The sequence below is a fragment of the Lasioglossum baleicum genome, chromosome 20 (genome assembly GCF_051020765.1).
Source record: "Lasioglossum baleicum chromosome 20, iyLasBale1, whole genome shotgun sequence".
In the NCBI taxonomy this organism is placed as follows: domain Eukaryota; kingdom Metazoa; phylum Arthropoda; class Insecta; order Hymenoptera; family Halictidae; genus Lasioglossum; species Lasioglossum baleicum.
The window spans coordinates 5,887,248-5,905,515 of NC_134948.1; the positions used below are offsets into that span (position 1 = coordinate 5,887,248).

General features: G+C 41.8%; 2 protein-coding genes across 3 annotated transcripts; one reads left to right on the forward strand and one right to left on the reverse strand.

The window, feature by feature from the left end:
* Positions 1 to 647: 647 nt before the first annotated feature.
* Vsp37a (Vacuolar protein sorting 37A) lies at positions 648 to 3,198 on the reverse strand. The gene is made up of 5 exons (XM_076443874.1): positions 2,974 to 3,198; positions 2,354 to 2,543; positions 2,164 to 2,278; positions 1,576 to 2,103; positions 648 to 1,077 (listed from the first exon to the last, which is right to left on the reverse strand). The coding sequence occupies exons 1-5, from the start codon at positions 3,060 to 3,062 to the stop codon at positions 731 to 733; spliced, it is 1,269 nt and encodes a 422-aa protein (XP_076299989.1). The 5' UTR covers positions 3,063 to 3,198; the 3' UTR covers positions 648 to 730.
* Positions 3,199 to 4,519: 1,321 nt separating this feature from the next.
* Gpo1 (glycerophosphate oxidase 1) lies at positions 4,520 to 18,076 on the forward strand. Of its 2 annotated transcripts, none has more exons than XM_076443852.1 (12): positions 4,520 to 5,805; positions 11,324 to 11,453; positions 12,807 to 12,963; positions 13,572 to 13,794; positions 13,863 to 14,026; positions 14,101 to 14,213; positions 14,309 to 14,502; positions 14,781 to 15,169; positions 15,441 to 15,691; positions 15,763 to 16,110; positions 16,230 to 16,328; positions 17,011 to 18,076. In XM_076443852.1, exons 2-12 carry the CDS (start codon positions 11,367 to 11,369, stop codon positions 17,143 to 17,145), a joined length of 2,160 nt encoding a protein of 719 aa, XP_076299967.1. In that variant the 5' UTR covers positions 4,520 to 5,805; positions 11,324 to 11,366; the 3' UTR covers positions 17,146 to 18,076. The 2 variants fall into 2 exon arrangements, with proteins under 2 accessions (XP_076299967.1, XP_076299966.1); XM_076443851.1 differs by lacking the exon at positions 16,230 to 16,328 and adding an exon at positions 16,379 to 16,480 and having other exon boundaries at positions 4,524 to 5,805.
* The last annotated feature ends 192 nt before the right edge of the window (positions 18,077 to 18,268 follow it).

Consider the following 18,268-nt stretch of genomic DNA (forward strand, 5'->3'; position numbering starts at 1 on the left):
GACTTTACACGCTTTTTTTCTATACAGTTTCTCCTCTTGTTCGATTACGTTGCGTTTACGTTGTATTAGGAACATCCTTAGGATAAGTATTATTCGTAACATCACCAAAATAGCAAAATCTTTGAAAAAATTATACCGTTTTTATAATATTATAAATCGTATCCGTCGTTTTCCTGCACGCGCGTGCACCTTTCAATTTACACAGTAAAGGAAACATGCCGAAATCCATTCAACGAACACTTCTGCACGAAAAGGTTAAGTAGATTTGTAATCGAATCAATCTCGGCGATTACATACACACGTTAGCTTCTCTCTCTCTCTCTCTTTCTCGAACTTCCCTTCCCTGCGGACTCCGATGGTTCAGGCGGTTCAGGCGCGCACAACAAATTCTTTCGAACCAATTCGCGGATACGATTCGTTTCCGATCGTTCGTTCGGAATGGATGAACACGGTGTATCGAACTAATTTCGATGCGGCTCCGGTGTGTATAACAAGCGGTGTGATGTAACGTAGCGTTACGTTGAAAAGTGTTTCTCTGCCAGCGAGGTGCCTTTACCATTACGGTAGAATATCTTTTTTCCTGTTTTTCTTATATTTCTTTTTTTTTGTTTCTGGTAAACACGAATGCCATTCGAATTCACAGAATCGTTTAATTTAACTAGGCGTTATTTACACAGTTTGTTCGATTCGATAGAAAAAGAGTGAGGATTATAAGCGCGGCTGTATGCTTTTAGTAGCCGGCCCGTTTCAATTCGTTCAACTGATGCGCCAGTTTTTCCTCCTTGGTTCTCCTCGCTTGGCCCAACTTCCGGCATTCGATGTACGTGCCGAGAAAACGTTCTACGTCTATTTTCCTGTTGAGAAAATCCTCGGCGATCCTCTCGCTCTCCTCGTGGCTCTCGTCGGCCGCCTTCCTCAGACATTCCTTTATATGATCCGGAGTGAACACCTCGGACAGTTTATTGTATCTTCGTATTAGCTGATCGTATCGGGCCTTCAGTGCAGCGACCGTCTGCACTTTTTTCGCTACGTCAGACTGCAATTCTCTAAGCTCCGGTTCTTTGACAATGTTAGCCTCTGGAAAACAAATTGGGGAAGGTCAGCGAATCCTAAACCAACAAACAATTCGCCTATCACAATAAGGATTTAACCCTTAGCACTCGAATGGTGACTCTGAGGCGTAAAAATTGCAGTACCATCATTCAAAATATTTACATTATTGAACGTGTCGGTATCCAATCAATTACTAACCATTTAGGTGTTGTAGGAGATATTATACCAGTTTCGTATCCATAAAATTTGAAAAATCATAGGGAATGGAAATATTCTAGGTCGGAAGAAATGTTTAATTTTTCGGGTTTTAAATGCCCCTAGTGTAAAAGGTTTCATCCCTGCAACGACACACCGCGTCCTGGGTCTTCTCGGACTATTATCAGCAAATATTTGATATTTAATACTTATCAGACATACATTATTCCATTTATAGAGAGAGTCCGACGTGAAAATCATTTCGAAAAGTTTTAGGTCCGAGAAAACAACAGAGTGTATACCCTTGCGAGGATTCAGAGAACTTGCCGGCAGTTTTTTGGACCCAATCTATCGCGTCGTCGATGGACGTGTGAACGTCTTTCAGCTCGGAATATTTGTCCAGGAATTCGTCCAGCCTGTCGTCGTCTTCGCTGAGTCGTTTCAATTCCTCGTTACTCAGGTTGTTCAGTTCTGGAAACGCAACGCTCTGCGAAGCTTTCGCCTGCAGCTGATTCGACAACGATTGCTGATGATAGTTCGCGTTCGCGTAATGGGAGTTCAAGTACGTTCTTTGCTGGTTGGAGTTGTATCTTGTTATCGGATCGCTAGCATGGAGCGACCTGTTCCTCGAGCTTGACATATTGTACGAATGCTGCGATGGCGAACCAAATTTTGTGCAACCGTCTGTGGTGTACTGTGTGCCTGCATTTGTTTGGTTATAATTAAAAATACAAGAACTTGTACTGGCTGACGAGAACTGCGGGTACTGCGTGGCATGGTAAGAATTGAACGATGTCTGCGGGATTTCCGAGTAGTGTGGCAGAGAATATGACGGAGAATTTCTTCCTTGTATATCTGTGATCGAGTATCGTAGAGATTAAACACCAATTATTACGACCGTTTTATAAAACTTACCGCTATGCGACTTAACAGATCCTGGAGATACATCTTCCAGTAATTGCGGAGGATTTTTACTGAACTCTCTGATAATCGCTTGAACAACTCGACCAAGATCGCTGTGTACTGTAAACTATTACACAGAAACATTATAGACTTTGCTGGCTTTCCAAAGATAGAAATATCGGTACGTCGAACGAGATCTTACATTGAGTAGCCCTGGCGCGCTTGTAATTTCGCTGTATTCATTGCACCAAGGATGACTCACAGGCGGAGAGACCCTAAGCACTGGTTTTTCCAACGGAAACTCCGGTGACAAAGAGACCATAATAGCCATTCTCCTTTCCCCGGCATTGAATTGTACCTGGTATTCGACATCTTCTCTTAATTCTACCACACTGAAACAATGCAAACAATGTAGTAAAATTCGATTATTTTATTCGAAAATGAGAGAACAAAGCAATATTTCATGGGCATTGTTCTACCGAAGGATCTGTAAGAATAATATGTAATTGGAATCGCACGAAACGTGTGCGAAACGCGTTCGCACGAGCCGGGCGTGTACCATGAACGATGATATCATTCATTTTCGTGCAAATAAAAAGCTGCCCGTCAATTTACGTTCACCTGTGGTCCATTGTTCGCGCACCGTTCGGTTGCCTATGCGAAGAAATTGTTCGTGCATTTCGAAAATGCATTTAGAAAAATCGAACGCGACGATCATGTTGGAAGAAGCAAAAAAGAAAAGACAAAAGACAGATTCGCCAAACGGGAGTAAGGTTAAAAGCGGTAGAGAGGTTACACGGTGGCTGGTTATAATGGTCTTACTTGTCGTTAAAGATTTTCAGCGTGTCGATCTGCCGTTTTCTCTTAACTGCGACATTCTCATTTTCGCCACGGAATATTCGCGATATCATTTAAGAGCGTGAAATGTAGATAAAACATTCGCTTATCCTTCGACCTCCCTGTCAAAGCAACCATCCAGCAGAACAGCTGTTTCCTTGGCCCTCTCTGGTCGCACTTCCCTGGAGGGGAATTATTGTCACGATCGCACTCGCAACCACTCGCAACGTCTATATACATACTACTTGCTCCTCTACATATGTATATATACATATACAGGGTGAACCACGAATCGTGACCAGTAGAGATTACTCTGTAATTAGCAGTCCAATCGAAAATGTTTTTATCAGGTACAGCATGATTTCAAGAGAGCTTTCACGTGATTATAGAAAATTTTTTTATGTTATGATTAGACTGCGGATTTTTTATTAAATTTACTCTTCCCCTTGATACATTTGATACTCTTCGATTCTTTTGTGTTTCTACTGTTCATTTTTGCCACAAGTGCATAAAATCCGCAGTCTAAATAATCACAACATAAAAAAATTTGCTATAATCACGTGAAAGCTCTTTTGAAACCATGCTATATGTGATAAAAACATTTTCGATCGGACTGCTAAATACATAATATTCTGATAATATGTAAGAGAGTAATCTCTATTGGTCACGATTTGTGGTTCACCCTGTATAGGACGCAGCTACATGAACGTGCACATGCACCAAAGTGGCGCACGAGTCGCTGGCCGTCAGTATACCCCGACAGCACAGTCTGCCCGAGCCCACCGTCGGACCCAGCTAGCCGAGCCCCAGCCCGACACGTTACGGGCTAACGCAATGCTTGGCTCAGCGTTGAGACCAAATCAGGACGATTTAGCCTGGCCCCTGTGCACAAAAGGGCGCGATTTTCACCTGCCGGGGGCTCGAGCCCAGAGCCTGACGGCCGGGCTGGGATTCAGCCTGTTTTTGAGAGGGCAGCACGGTATCACACTAATGTGGCCAATCAGTGCTTCGATTGGGCCCAACTTTTCTCGCGCATGCGCGACACAGGGCGGGTCGCATCAATGTGGCAGTACTTTGCAAATGCGTAGCAGTCTCCCTTGTTACCGACAAAAGTATAATAAGTTAATAAATAAGACCTTTGAGGGCGATTGCTGCCTAGATTGACCTTTATTTGGCGTTTTTGACTACTGAAAAAACCCGTGTTTGTATTATCACGCAATGAGAACGCGAATCCCGCACCCTTGCAATCTTGCAAATCGGCTGAATCCTAGCCCGGCCGGCAGGCCCTGGGCTCGAGCCCTCGGCAGGCGGAAAACGCGCCCTTTTGTGCACAGGGGCCAGGCTGAAACCGAGCCGGTGTGCCGTCGGGGTAGTTTTAGCTACGTCATTTTTTCATTGCATCGCGTCGCGTCGATTTTACGAGCTAGATGTTTTTCTTAGCAAATATTGATCTGATTTCGTGTATTCGATATCGTGAAAATAATATCTCGTGTACGTTTTTAATATAGATTTTATAAATACGAATCACTATATCGTGATAGTGTGGACGGGTTGCATTCAGTTGGGGGTGGGCTCAACTCCTGGCTCCTGTCCAGTGGCGGATTTAGGGGAGCGGAATAGAGGGTCTATAGCCCAGGGCGACAAATTTTTGGGAAAATACCAAAGGCAGAAGTCACAGCAATAAAAACAAATTAATAAAAATGTTAAACAATTTAAAACTAACATGTTTGAATGATGTTGTATGAAATTACAAGAATTACAAGAAATTAAAGTGTAGAAGGATCTGTGTATACGAATCTGTGAATACGGTGGGCGGAGGTAGCCCCTAGGCGGCAATTTTGAAATTCCTGTGAGAACATATCCTAAAATCAACTCGAAGAATCTTCTAAAAATCAAGAAAATTTTGTTCGATTTCATTGGAGTGGTAGTGGACTATATATGTACAAAAATTTACAAAATACCAATGTATTACTTAACAATAATTATAAGGAGCGCAAATGATAGTTTGAGAAACGTCTTACAAATCCAATGAAGTTGATAAAAATGCGATGTAACTCGCAATATAGAATATTTCATATAAAACATACGCGCGAAAAACAGTTGTGCTCTCCGCCACCAATTAGAAACAATCACGAAAATCACGAATCTCTGTCAAAAATCACCGTGATTGTGTCGTCTGTGATAGGGCGTAGCCAATAATATAAACATTTAACAGCATAAATGAAAGGGGCTGTTCGCAGCATTGTCGAAATAAATCCGAAATAATTTAATGTAACTTTACATATGGTTGTTTATAGGTCAAATTAGCCGTAAAGCTTTTACAATAAAGTATGGGTGTTCCACCAGGTTCCGCGTATCGCCGTAGATGGTGTTACGGGAAATTTACTAAGTTCAGTGTATTGCCACGGATGGCGTCACCGTTGCCAGGATCGTGGCGGTCAATTCAAACGAAATTATCGAAAGGAAAGGGAAGCGTTTCTTTTGAAGTCTTCTAATTGAATTGACCGATGCTGCTATACAAGCATATCTCTTCTGCAGGATAATCGAATACTTCTAAACGCACCGCGAGGAACACGAGGATCACAGGGAGAGAATAAAAATTTGCAGCCCTCTAGTGGTTAATCTGTGTTTGCGACAGTGTCGCCACGCTTCACAGCTCTTGTCCGATCGTTCACTATCGTCTGCTCGGTCTCGTGAATCAGTGAAATGTGTGCCGGCATCCTCATCGAATATGTACACCGTTGACTTCTAGTTGAGCAGATACCTGCTTTCCGAGAACTTGACAGTGGAGTGTAGCCGTCATCGATTACTTTCTCAGTGAGTGTTCGACACATCATTAATAATACAACGGATTACCGAGACGTTCATTAGCAGAATAATACGTCGCTCTAATTGTTAACCGCGTTAATCGCCGTTGACGCAACGGCTCGTTATTGCGGATTAGTAATTTAACACCTTGTCGGTTTTAGTTAACGCCCGCGGGAAATTACGTGTTGCTCGATCCGCTATCGTTCTCATAACCTAACCAAAAATCACTTTGGCCAGTAGAAATGGCAAATCCAACGAAGTCGATCGATTCACCGAAGAAATAACTATCCGTCTGTTCGTGGTTGACTCGCGTCTACCGCATTGCAAGAAATTCCAAATTTCCCGTGTTCACGAGTGTTACGAGTTCTCTTGATCCTATTAGAGTACGTATGTATAATAGAGAAATGAGAACATGACCAATACAAGCGACATTCGAAGGCATTTGGCACAGGATTCGCGGGCTGGCTATTTTCAAACGCAGCCTTACGACATATTTACGGCTTTGTATATTATCACGGATTGTTCGTATTTCAAGGTGTTACTTTTGCACGAAGAGGCATAAAGATTGAGAGATACAGCGTCTCTGATCATTGTCCACGGTCGTAGGCGGTTTCTCTTTTTTCTTCTTTTCGAGTATTTTATTGTAGAATGTATTGTCTTTTCAAATAAGTCAAACATCGTCTGCTCGTGACGAACAGACTTCTCTCTCTGCTTATTTATATATATATATGTACTGTATATATACGATGTGATTATGTATATGTATTCAGAGAAAGATGTCTAGGGAAATGAGGAACACTGGATCTGGCTGGTTACCCGAGCGCGTCAGCTTATATAACCCCCACGTGCTTCGGAGACTGTCAAGGTCTTTGAAACAGTGTCATGTGAATTATTTTTCGACACACAGTCGACGGTTGCGTCGAATGCGTGAATCTCACCGACCAAATACACAAGCGTCACGCCACATCGCGCGTACGCACACGCAACGCTTCGTGGTCTTTTCTATCGGGTATCATTTTTCTTCCACGATGATTTCTACCGATAACAACGGCGACCTCACTTCAAAATAACATTTCCTCGAAAATCGATAATTAATGATTTTTTTAAAAGAACTATTTGTTCGACAGGATTCCAGATTAACGAACGGTTACGTGAACGTACCAACCCGTCTTTTCCACCGCGTATCATTTTTCTTCGACGATGATTTCGACCGATAATTCCCTCGAAAATCGATAATTAACGATTTTTTAAAAAGAACTGTTTGTTCGACAGGATTCCAGATTAACGAACGGTTACGTGAACGTACCAACCCGTCTTTTCCACCGCGTATCATTTTTCTTCGACGATGATTTCGACCGATAATTCCCTCGAAAATCGATAATTAACGATTTTTTAAAAAGAACTGTTTGTTCGACAGGATTCCAGATTAACGAACGGTTACGTGAACGTTCTAACCTGTCTTTTCCACCGCGTATCATTTTTATTCAACGATGATCTCACTTCGAAATTCAATTTTCTCGAAAATCCGGAAAGATTTTCAGATTGGGACAGATAAACGAAGCTGAAAATTTGTTGATTGGATGGGATTATTTCCCGCATCACATTATTGTATTGTCATCCGATGGAACGTAACGAATCGCCTACAGCACACGTTTCGTAAGACGGTGGCTGATACACGTTTCGTTTTATCGCGTGACATAGATCATTTTGCAGTGGAACAAGAAAAACTGATTAAGTCGGTCGGCGTGACAAAAGGTGATTTCAGGTCATCATCATTTGTGAATGTCTTGCCATTCAAAGAGTTTTGTAAACTTCGAAATAGATGGTAATGCGATGGTGCAATGTCCGGGCTATATCCTATCTCCAATAATTTTTCACATGTTCCACCATGACAACGCTAGGCTATACATATCTCTGGTAACATATAAAAGATATAGCCCGGACATTGCACCATCAGATTACCATTTATTTCGAAATTTACAAAACTCTTTGAATGGTAAAATATTCACTAATGACGATAACCTGAAATCGCGCTTGGATCAGTTTTTTGCCGATAAGAACCGGAAGATTTATGAGCGCGGAATTATGAAGCTACCCGAGAGATGACAAAAGATCATCGAATAAAATGGAAAATATTTTATCGATGAAAGTTCATTGCTTGAATAGAAAAGTTCGGTTTTACTTCACCAATATCGAAATAACTTTCTTTCATTAGCTGGCTGGTAAAAAGTTTGTCAAATACTTCATTGGAAAGACAATGACCTTGATTGGGAATCCTTCTCGCCAGACGGTTCACCGGTTCACGCTTAAACCTTACGGACCGAGAATTTTTGTAAGATAACATTGTTCGTGCATTTTTTTCGGTTTCCTCCAGTCATGCACAGACCGTGTGTCGTTCTGTTTGTCTAACTACATAACGCGTAACGCGCTTTATCTCTACGATTACGAGAAATCATATACGCAATCTAATGCACGCAATCCACTTCTAATCGCAACCACTATCGAGTGGTTACTCGATGGTTCCTAATTACGGAATTTCATTGAACAGCACACGTTGCTGTTTCCGTATACATGATATACATGCACACGTATATATATGTACGCGATAAGCGTACGAGACACTTATCGAGTATGACTTTTTACGAATGATGCGATAGCTCCGGCGATGTCTGCTGCTTTTATTGATACGATAAATCACGGTCCACATGTAGGAAGTTTACCGGTAATCTTGAAAATCCCGTTTGTTCTAATCTATCAATAATATAGATCCCCTTTTTATTACATCGATGGTTCTTTCTAATTGACATTGGAGAGGAAAAGGAAAATTTTCTATGCTAAGGGGACGTCATCGGCGAGGCTACTCGTTAGACATTGGCCTTTTAAATCATAAAGGGTGAACCACGAATTGTGATTCTCAATCCGATCGAAAGTGTTTTTAATCAAATATACCAAATTTTTTGCCAACTCTTTTTTTCATGATTTTTCAAGCTCACTATCAATTTTTTGCAAATACAGCTATAATTCGTTTACGCCTATCTGTTAGAGGATTTCAGGATGAATTCGGTAAGCACGGTAACATACAAAAAATTGCTATAATCACGTGGAAGCTCTCTCGAAAGCGTGCTATGTCTAATGAAAATATTTTCGATCGGACTGCTAATAATAGAGTAATCTATACTGATCACGATTCGTGGATCACCCTGTACAATTATAGCACTTGTGCATAGCACGCAGTGTTCCAAGATAACGGATTATCTGGTGCCCATAAGTCGCGTCACAAGATAATTCAAAATGGCGGATAGCGATATGAAAGCGAGATATACAAATATGTTTATGGATTATTTAATAAACATATGAGGAAACGGTGCAAACTCGTTGCATAAAGAATTGTAAAGAACGAAAACACCGTGATACAAAAATACGTATATCTTTTCACATTTAAATATTTTATACTTAATATCACATATATATTGTTCTTGCTTTCTTTCTTTTTTTTTTTAAATAAAGTAAGTTGCTAGAAAGTAAATACAGATTTCATATTATCAACATGTACATGAAAGTCTCACTTTCTCCAAATTATAATTGACAAAATGTGTTATTTAAAAATGAACGAGTAATAAAATGAAACACACATATATTACAGTTACAGTCTTTATAAACATCTATACGGTATTTTTATTTCGATTTGCCCTCTCGCGGTAATTACGCGAGATATGCGGTGGGGATCCATCCGTTGCGTCATCTAACGACGCGATTTCTTCGTGAGTTCCGCGATGATTATACGACACTTCGGCATGTGTCACGCTGCCACATGATTGTGGACGTGACTCGTGACCACGGAAATGAATACTGTCACGTGCGGTCAGCTGCAGATGAAATTGTTCGATGCAATGTTCGGAACTTGGCCAATCTCGATCGATCTTTTAAATCGTGGACCGTGCGGGAGCCAACGAACCGTCCGAATGTCTGGCTCGTTCGATGCTCCATGTATCGGCTTCGCATGAATACGCACACGCATCTACTACCTCCCGACCCGTATCGCACCTGTTGATACACTGCCAAATATCGGACCGGGTGACTCATTAACCTGTTGGCCGGCTAAGAACGAGTTATGCATATCATTACATACTTGCCTGTACCCCTCGTTCATGACGTTTTTAAGGGGGCAGACTCGTTTCTAGAATTACAAGGGTGCGGGTTGCGCTTTCTCATTTCTCCATAATGCAAAGTTGCAATTTTTTAATGGTCAAAACCGCTAGATATAGTAAACCTACCGACCATTCAAACTGACTAATGTGCATGGTATTATAAAAATAACACGATTAAATTTATTTATATTTTGTGCGATTTTTACTATAATATACAGGGTGTCCCAGCTAACTTGACCACCTTGAATATCTTTGTTGTTTGTAAAGATACGTCAAATGTCTGAAGGACAAAGTTGAATGGTAAAATGGGGCTCATAAGATACCAACAAAATTTCTTTTTCATGTAATTTTTCTTTAGAGATATGAAGGTCACCTTCATTTTTTTCAATGGAATGAGGTATTTTTTAATACATCAATCGATGCAGCTGGACATTCGTTATAAAAAAGTACTAACCTATGTATGTCGAAAAGTTAGTAGTTCAGGAGATATTTCGGAGATATATATTTAGGAGATATTTTCAGATTCTAAGTACTAATTAAAAAAGTTAAATACCGAATGATTTGGTAATGTAGGATGAGGGGGGTGCAGATAAAAGTGTGGGAAAGCGATAAGAGATTGTATTAAAAGAATTCCAGAGACGCATTAAATGTACATGATGTAACAATGATGTAACCAGGGAAAGAACAGTCGGGGGTGATCGAAACGATATGGTACACCGCGGTTAGGGTTGGCTACCAGGCGATTCCATGAGGCCAATATTTTACATGTACTTCTCGTGCGAATAGTATCGGTTTGGATATACAGAACGAGACACCTAACCTAAGACTTACACCGAAAATATCTCCGTTGTTTTTAATAATATCAGGTCGTTAAGTATGAAACTTGACACTTAAAACACAAATTTCAAACATGTTTGTCTGATACAAGCAAATGTTTGGTTCGGTGGGGCAATTGTTGCGACGGAGAAGTATTTTTTCTCTAGGTCATATTTTCCGATATGTCAAGGTTATCGCCGTTTTTTTTTTTTCTAAATGGAACGACGCATTTTGATTAGCGTAACATTATAGCTAATTGAACGACAAATTCAATCGCGTTTAATATGTTGACCTTCAAATGACCTTCGAAGGAGTTATTCTTTAAAAAGCATAACTTAGCGTGCGAAGACCAGGTTCATTGTCGAAACGTTGTCGAAATACATCTCTTGTTTACTGTCGTACCGTGCAGCACTTTGTGTTGTATTATATCAGTATGATTAAATACTGTGCAATATTTTTGCGAAGCAGGTTACAAGCATGTTCAAATGCTGACGGCCACCATTTTTGAACAGATTCTTGAAAATGCTTATACATACCACTAATTCCACCGTGTCTACTTACAGATCTTTCTTGGAAGATTGTCGTTGCGGCTAGAAGCGACTTAGAATGGCATCGTTGAAACTGCTGGTGGGGGTGACGAGTGCCGTAGGCGCCGGTGCACTCACTTCCTACATGCTCAAGTCCGACAATGTCGTAAGTATCAACCATGCCGACGGGGATCGATAAGAGATCGCAGACAATGATAGGGTAACTGTACCGGTTACTACGATATCATATTATCCCTAATTTATCATGAAACAGTAAAATCTAATATAACATAAGAACATATTGAAAAATAAAATCGATAACATTTTGTATGTATTACTGCGGACCGAAAAGAGCCATGTACCAATTACTGCGGATTAGAAGATTCGAAATATACGAGCGTACGGAAGCAAACTACGTATCCAGGCATTCGTTTAAATAAATCCTGAGTACAGTAACAAATTCTTTTCTTATGTGTTACATTTTCAATGAATAAACTTTGTATTAATTTTAACACCGTAATATTCATTTAAGAAATATTTGAATAAGATTTGTTATCTTTAGTTAGAAGCTCTGTTTTAAATGAAGAACGTTGTCACCTCTTATAAAGAATGTCTCTTCAAATCCTGAGATCATAAAAATATAATACATTCTCATTGAATTGTACAAATTTTATTCAGAGCAAAATATTTATTTTTTTACGTATTTCAGTCCCATCAGGAAAGAAAACCGCAGGAAAACGTACATCCGAGGTAATAGGTACATTTACCGTATCCGAAATCCAGACGTAAGCGGTTAGCTCGCCGTATTCAAGGTTGCACAGCACGGTGTTTCGTGATCAGCCAGCGGTCGCGTGGCTGCCGAAAATTTCGTTGTTAGCAGACAGTAGACAGAATCTGTGCCAGGCCAGACCGGGCAGACTATTTCGAACACGATGCGAACCGTTGATACAAAAACCGTGGTGTACTCTTGTGCGTACGTGGAGTCATCCGGCCGCGGACAGAGAAAACCAATTAAGTAATTTTGTTATCATGGCCCCGGGCACGCGCGTCGACCAAGTCTAATCGAGTTTAAGAAATCAGTTTATCTCGCCCAACCGCGAACGCAATTGATCCGATTAGTTAGCCGACTAAAATTGATTCGGCCAAGGTTGCCGCGGGAAGTCCGCGCGGCGGCGTGCCGCTACGATATAATCGGATTGCTTGGCAGGCGCTAACAACGATCTTTCAGACGTCGAACGCCGGCAAATCGTTACCAATTCCTTCGCTCTGATAAACGGCCCGCGGCATCGCCAGGTACTGCGATTGCTATGAGTCATGCGATCCCATCGAATCTAACGTTGATTCGTGTCCTATTAACACGTTGGCTAATGTGTCAAACCATCGGCTAGCTAATACCGTACTCACTGGCGAATGCTAAAATAGTTACCCCGGTTCGGGTTGATTAAAAATAGCCCAACCGACGCGTACCTATGTAGGTGCTACAATACATGCGTGCGTAACACTGCTCTCCTTCTTATAGGTGTTCACGGAAAAGTCGAAAACCAAGCCAGCGAAAAGGCCCCTGCCAACCCGCGAGGATCAAGTCAAGACCCTGAAAACTCATGGGGAGTATGACGTCCTCATCGTCGGTGGAGGAGCAACCGGCGCAGGATGTGCTTTGGATGCTTGTACACGAGGTATCTTGTTGCCTCCTCTTCGTATACAGTCGTCTCTACGGATAGTGTTACTTTTGTATCTCCCCTGCTAGGGGGTTCCCCCGTAGGCCATTAGGACTGGCCGAAGTACAGCTCTCGGGCATTCCGGTCAGTCTGGCCAGACACTGGAGGTGCCAGTAGAGGGGAAGTAGTCCCGGTCGGCACAACATCCCTAGTTCTTGTGTTACCGGGAAGTCCCACACTTCTCCGGGTTTAGAATGGCCCCGGAAACTAGTGCGTATGTACATGCATTTCAAAAAAAAATTTCAGAAAAGGGGGTTCCCCTTGGGCGGTCGCGATATAATGTAACACGATCCGAGGTCGGATATCGGTGAAGCAATATCAATCCAATGATAAAATTTCATTACTTTTAGCTATTTCGTTGCGAAACCATTACCAACGGGTTGGCGAAATATTTCTGATTAAAACGAGACCAAACACGAAAGAATTACCATTATACTTACTTATTTGATAAGGACAGCATGTGAAAAAAAGTAACACTATCCGTAGAGACGAGAGTCACACTACGAGAGACAAGAATGTGTCCCAGCGTTAGTTTAGTATTCTAAGTGTCGAAATATTGCTCGCAGGTCTTAAGACGGCTCTGATAGAAGGGGATGATTTTGCATCCGGCACATCTTCTAGAAGTACGAAGCTGATTCACGGGGGAGTACGTTATCTGCAAAAAGCCATCATGCAGTTGGACATGGAACAGTATAAGATGGTCAGGGAGGCGTTGCAGGAGCGGGCCTCCATGCTGAACAACGCGCCCCATCTGGCTCATCCTTTGCCCATCATGTTACCGGTTTACACGTACGTCGAGCATCGCGTAAAAGTTCGACGTCCGCAATGTCCGCTGCTATCCGACTCTGTTTGAACAGGTGGTGGCAAATTCCATACTACTGGTTCGGCATAAAGATGTACGATATCGTCGCTGGATCGAAAACGGTCAAGTCGTCGTACTTCCTCAGCAAGTCGAACGCGTTGGAGCTGTTTCCGATGTTGAAGGGTGATAAGCTCACAGGGGCTATCGTCTACTACGATGGTACGTCACGTGTTTCTTATCTGTCGCATTCGTCGGCGTGTATTATTCATCCTAATCTCTTTCGATGGATACAGGTCAGCAGGATGACGCCCGGATGAACTTAGCGGTAGCTCTGACCGCGTCTCGACACGGTGCAACCGTGGTGAATCACGTTTCGGTTGTTAATCTCACGAAAGGCATCGATAAGGTACATTCGTCGACTCGTTAATCCGCGGTTGCTACTCGTATAGATAAACTTTGCAGAGTATGTTCTTATCTCTACGGAACAAATTCTTGTTGAAGGATGGCAATCGAGTACTGACAGGCGCTCGTGTCAGGGACGAGCTTACTGGAGAGGAATGGGACGTGAAAGCGAAAGCGATAATAAACGCAACCGGACCGTTCACCGATTACATTAGAAGAATGGACGACCAAAGCGTGAAGACTATCTGCGCCCCGTCGTCCGGTGTTCATATCGTACTTCCCGGTTACTACAGGTGAATTAGTTTAAGGGGGTAGTCTCGTTTCCAGGACAGCAAGGGTGTGGGATGTGCCCATTTCTCGATAATGCAAAAATGGGGTTCTTCAGTAGTTAAAAGCGCTGAATAAATGATCAATCTAGGCCGCAGTCGCCCTCGAAAGTGCTATTTTTACGTTTACGTAATTTGCATTATTCGGAGGCATGAAGCTGCAATCCTGGAAAAGAGTCTACCCCCTTAAGACCTTGTCGAGCTTTCGAACAGGCTCTAATTAACGAAGAACATATTCCATGCAGTCCCGATCAGATGGGTTTGCTGGATCCATCGACCAGCGATGGCCGAGTCATCTTCTTCCTACCCTGGCAGAAGCAAACGATCGCAGGAACGACCGACTTGCCCTGCGACATCACGCATAATCCCCGACCGACCGAGGACGAGATCATGTTCATTCTTCACGAGGTCAAGAATTACCTAAACCCGGACGTTGAGGTCCGTCGAGGAGACGTGCTGTCCGCGTGGAGCGGCATCAGGCCGCTCGTTTCCGACCCGAACAAGCCGAACACTCAATCGCTGGCTAGAAACCACATCGTGCACGTTAGCCCCAGCAAACTGATCACGATAGCTGGAGGCAAATGGACAACTTACAGAGCGATGGCCGAAGAAACAATCGACGAAGCCATCAAAGGTACTCCCTGAGCCCATAGACAAGTTTAACCTTTGAACAACGAATCAGAAATTATTCAATAAATTTCTTTAATTAATTATTATTATAAAAATTGTGAAGAATCTAAATAAGTTCAGTCTTGTCATGTTCATAAAACAATGTGTATCGGACACAATTTGTAGCCGATACGGTTAGTGTTAATGGTAAAAAGATCGCGCGACGAATAGTTGAAAATCCAATATGTACTACTGTTTACTATGTACATCTACTATTCCCTGTACAAATTCTTCAGCTTGCGACTTGAAACCGGAAAGACCTTGCCAGACCAGAGAACTTCTTCTGGAGGGCGCTCATGGTTGGGGCCCGACCATGTACATCAGATTGGTGCAAGATTTCGGACTGGAATGCGAAGTTGCCACACACTTGGCCAAAAGTTACGGGGACCGAGCGTTCGCCGTAGCGAAGATGGCTTCTCTCACTGGCAAACGTTGGCCGATCATTGGCAAAAAGATTCATCCTGAGTTTCCGTATATCGATGCCGAGGTGAGACCGTCGTGCAATCTGCTATTTCAAATGATTTTATTTCATAGATTGATCGACCAATTGGTTTTTAGATTCGATACGGATGTCGTGAATACGCTAGAACAGCGATAGACATGATCGCGCGAAGATTGAGATTAGCCTTCCTTAACGTTCAAGCGGCGCAAGAAGCCCTTCCAGGTATCATAGATATCATGGCGGAAGAATTGCATTGGTCCGACGAAGAGAAGAAGAAGCAGCACAAAATGGCTAGCGATTTCCTCGCCAACGAAATGGGTTCGATGGTGAACCGTGCTTCTCGCGACAAGATACCTATTAACCTGACGAAAGAAGAGATACAGCTGTACATCAAGCGTTTCGGAATCATCGACAAGGACAACAAGGGATACGTATCTATCAATGACATCAGGCGAGGACTCAAGGTACGTATAAACGATTTCTCTCTCTCTCTCTCTCCCTCTCTTTCTTCTATCTATCTACACTTTTCTTTACCTTTTCCTTCTTCCGGTTCGTCGCATATCATGTAATTGTCAATGTCCAGGTACTTGGCATTAAGCTAACAGAAGATGAGATGCACACTTTGCTCAATGAAATTGATCTCAATTACAATGGGCAAATGGAACTACAAGACTACTTGCAGGTAAATAAATAGAACCTCCATGTTAATATTTACCGTTTTACCATTCGCAGCTATTCGGTGACAAGGAAGTACCTGGTGAAGAGCTTCATGAAATTCTACGCGAAATCGACACTAATATGAACGGTCAAGTCGAATTGGACGAATACCTTCAGGTCTGTGAAAGCTCGCACGCAGATTTTCACTGCTGCTTTCATACATTTCTTTTGTTGCATAACATTACGACCTTCTCTTTCGTCCAAATACAAAAGGTTAAAATCGCAAGACCTGTTGGATATCCAAACTCACACATAATACTCTCTTTGCTCTATACGATACGATAACACGTAAACCTACATACGTGTTTTTAGTAACAACAAATCTCTTTCAAACTCAACTTTCGTCTTTCACTTGCACGAACAGCGTTGGTATACCCTTTTCCATTCGTACTACAATACGAACTTACATTTGTGATCTTAGTAGCAAAGGAACGTTGTCTTTCGTCTTGTATTGTGGTGTATCACACTTACACTATGCTGCTTGTATTATTTTTTTCTTGTTGTTTTAATATCATGCTGCTCTTGTGCCAGAATGCGGCGTAACTTGTTTCAGACTTTTTTTGCAACCGTTTCGTTTGGTTTTGCTCGAGTAATACGATCAAACTGGGACGATTCACGTATTTAACTCTGTTGTTTCATCCCTGTAGATGATGTCGGCCATCAAGTCCGGACATGTAGCGTACTCGCGTTTCGCGAGAATGGCGGAAATGGAGGAGGCGCAACACGAACAAGAAATGTTGAAGAAACAGATCAGCGTGGAAAGATCCGGTGGTGGACTGTGAGGTGATCAAAGTATCCAGCATCATATCGAAAGAAACAAAACGGTCACGGCGTGATCGACGCACCGAGAAAGATCACCGCGCGACGAACTGTTTATCATAGATAATCTTAATCACCCTGAAAACGGTACGAATATAGCCCAGTTTAGTACAAATGTTCCAGAATCACTTGGTATTTCGTACTTTCTACAATAACATCTAATCGCAATCAGCCTCCAAGCTCAAACCGGAACTAGATCCGCTTAGATTATAACGATGAAAATGGCAAGGTCGTACGAGTTTCGACGTTATAATGTAAATATCTTGTGTACAGCGTCTTAATTGCACTACGTTATAGCTGTGCCGTGTCTGTATATACGTATTCTGCAAAATGCAGCACGATCAAGGTACTAGCAACGTATCGACGATCGACTACACCGCAATACCGATTAATACCACAGTCGTTACAATCTATAATATGTGAAATTATACATTTGATCTCGCATTGTAAACTTTTCATATGTAAGTAAAGGAAACGCTTACGACCCGTTTATAGGTCGTCAGCATTTTAACGATCATAATCATTCAACGCTATTTTCGCGAACTATGGAAATGGAATACGGTGCAGTTCTGCGAGAACAACAACGTGCCACCAATAATTTTGTTTCGGTACAACGCACGTAATAGTCCTACACTACGGGTTAATTCATGCCACATTGTAATCTTATTTTTAGTATTTCATGAGATGATTTTATTTATAAATTATATATTGATTAAATTATATTAATCTACATATATATATAGATATATATACAATGTTACTTAAATAACTCTTTATTTAATTTATTGCCTCTGATGTTGCAGGACGACGACACGTAAACCTGCGTTAGAGATTTATTTATTTCGCTATCATTAGTCATCACCATTGGCTTAATAAAACTCGTGTTAAACTATTGCTAGGTTGGATACATGTATTTTACCTCTCCATGTCTTTTAGACCGACAAGCTTGGAATGCTCTCGACATTGTTGACTCCGCAACCACGAAAATTAGGTTAAACTCGAAGCAATTTATTCAATAATTAAAAAACAGTCTTTCAAGTGCTTGCGATAATCTGACGAAAAATATTTTAAACAAAAGTCGATCAG

What these genes read in the sequence shown, in the direction of transcription:
- Gpo1 (XM_076443851.1), top strand. Translation starts at nt 11,367, where the DNA reads ATGGCATCGTTGAAACTGCTGGTGGGGGTGACGAGTGCCGTAGGCGCC. An exon ending in TGCTCAAGTCCGACAATGTC is followed by an intron (nt 11,454 to 12,806) that starts GTAAGTATCAAC and finishes TCCTTCTTATAG; the next exon opens with GTGTTCACGGAAAAGTCGAA. An exon ending in ACATCAGGCGAGGACTCAAG is followed by an intron (nt 16,111 to 16,378) that starts GTACGTATAAAC and finishes TACCATTCGCAG; the next exon opens with CTATTCGGTGACAAGGAAGT.
- Vsp37a (XM_076443874.1), bottom strand. Translation starts at nt 3,062, where the DNA reads ATGATATCGCGAATATTCCGTGGCGAAAATGAGAATGTCGCAGTTAAG. An exon ending in CTGAAAATCTTTAACGACAA is followed by an intron (nt 2,544 to 2,973) that starts GTAAGACCATTA and finishes GCATTGTTTCAG; the next exon opens with TGTGGTAGAATTAAGAGAAG. An exon ending in GCGCGCCAGGGCTACTCAAT is followed by an intron (nt 2,279 to 2,353) that starts GTAAGATCTCGT and finishes TCTGTGTAATAG; the next exon opens with TTTACAGTACACAGCGATCT.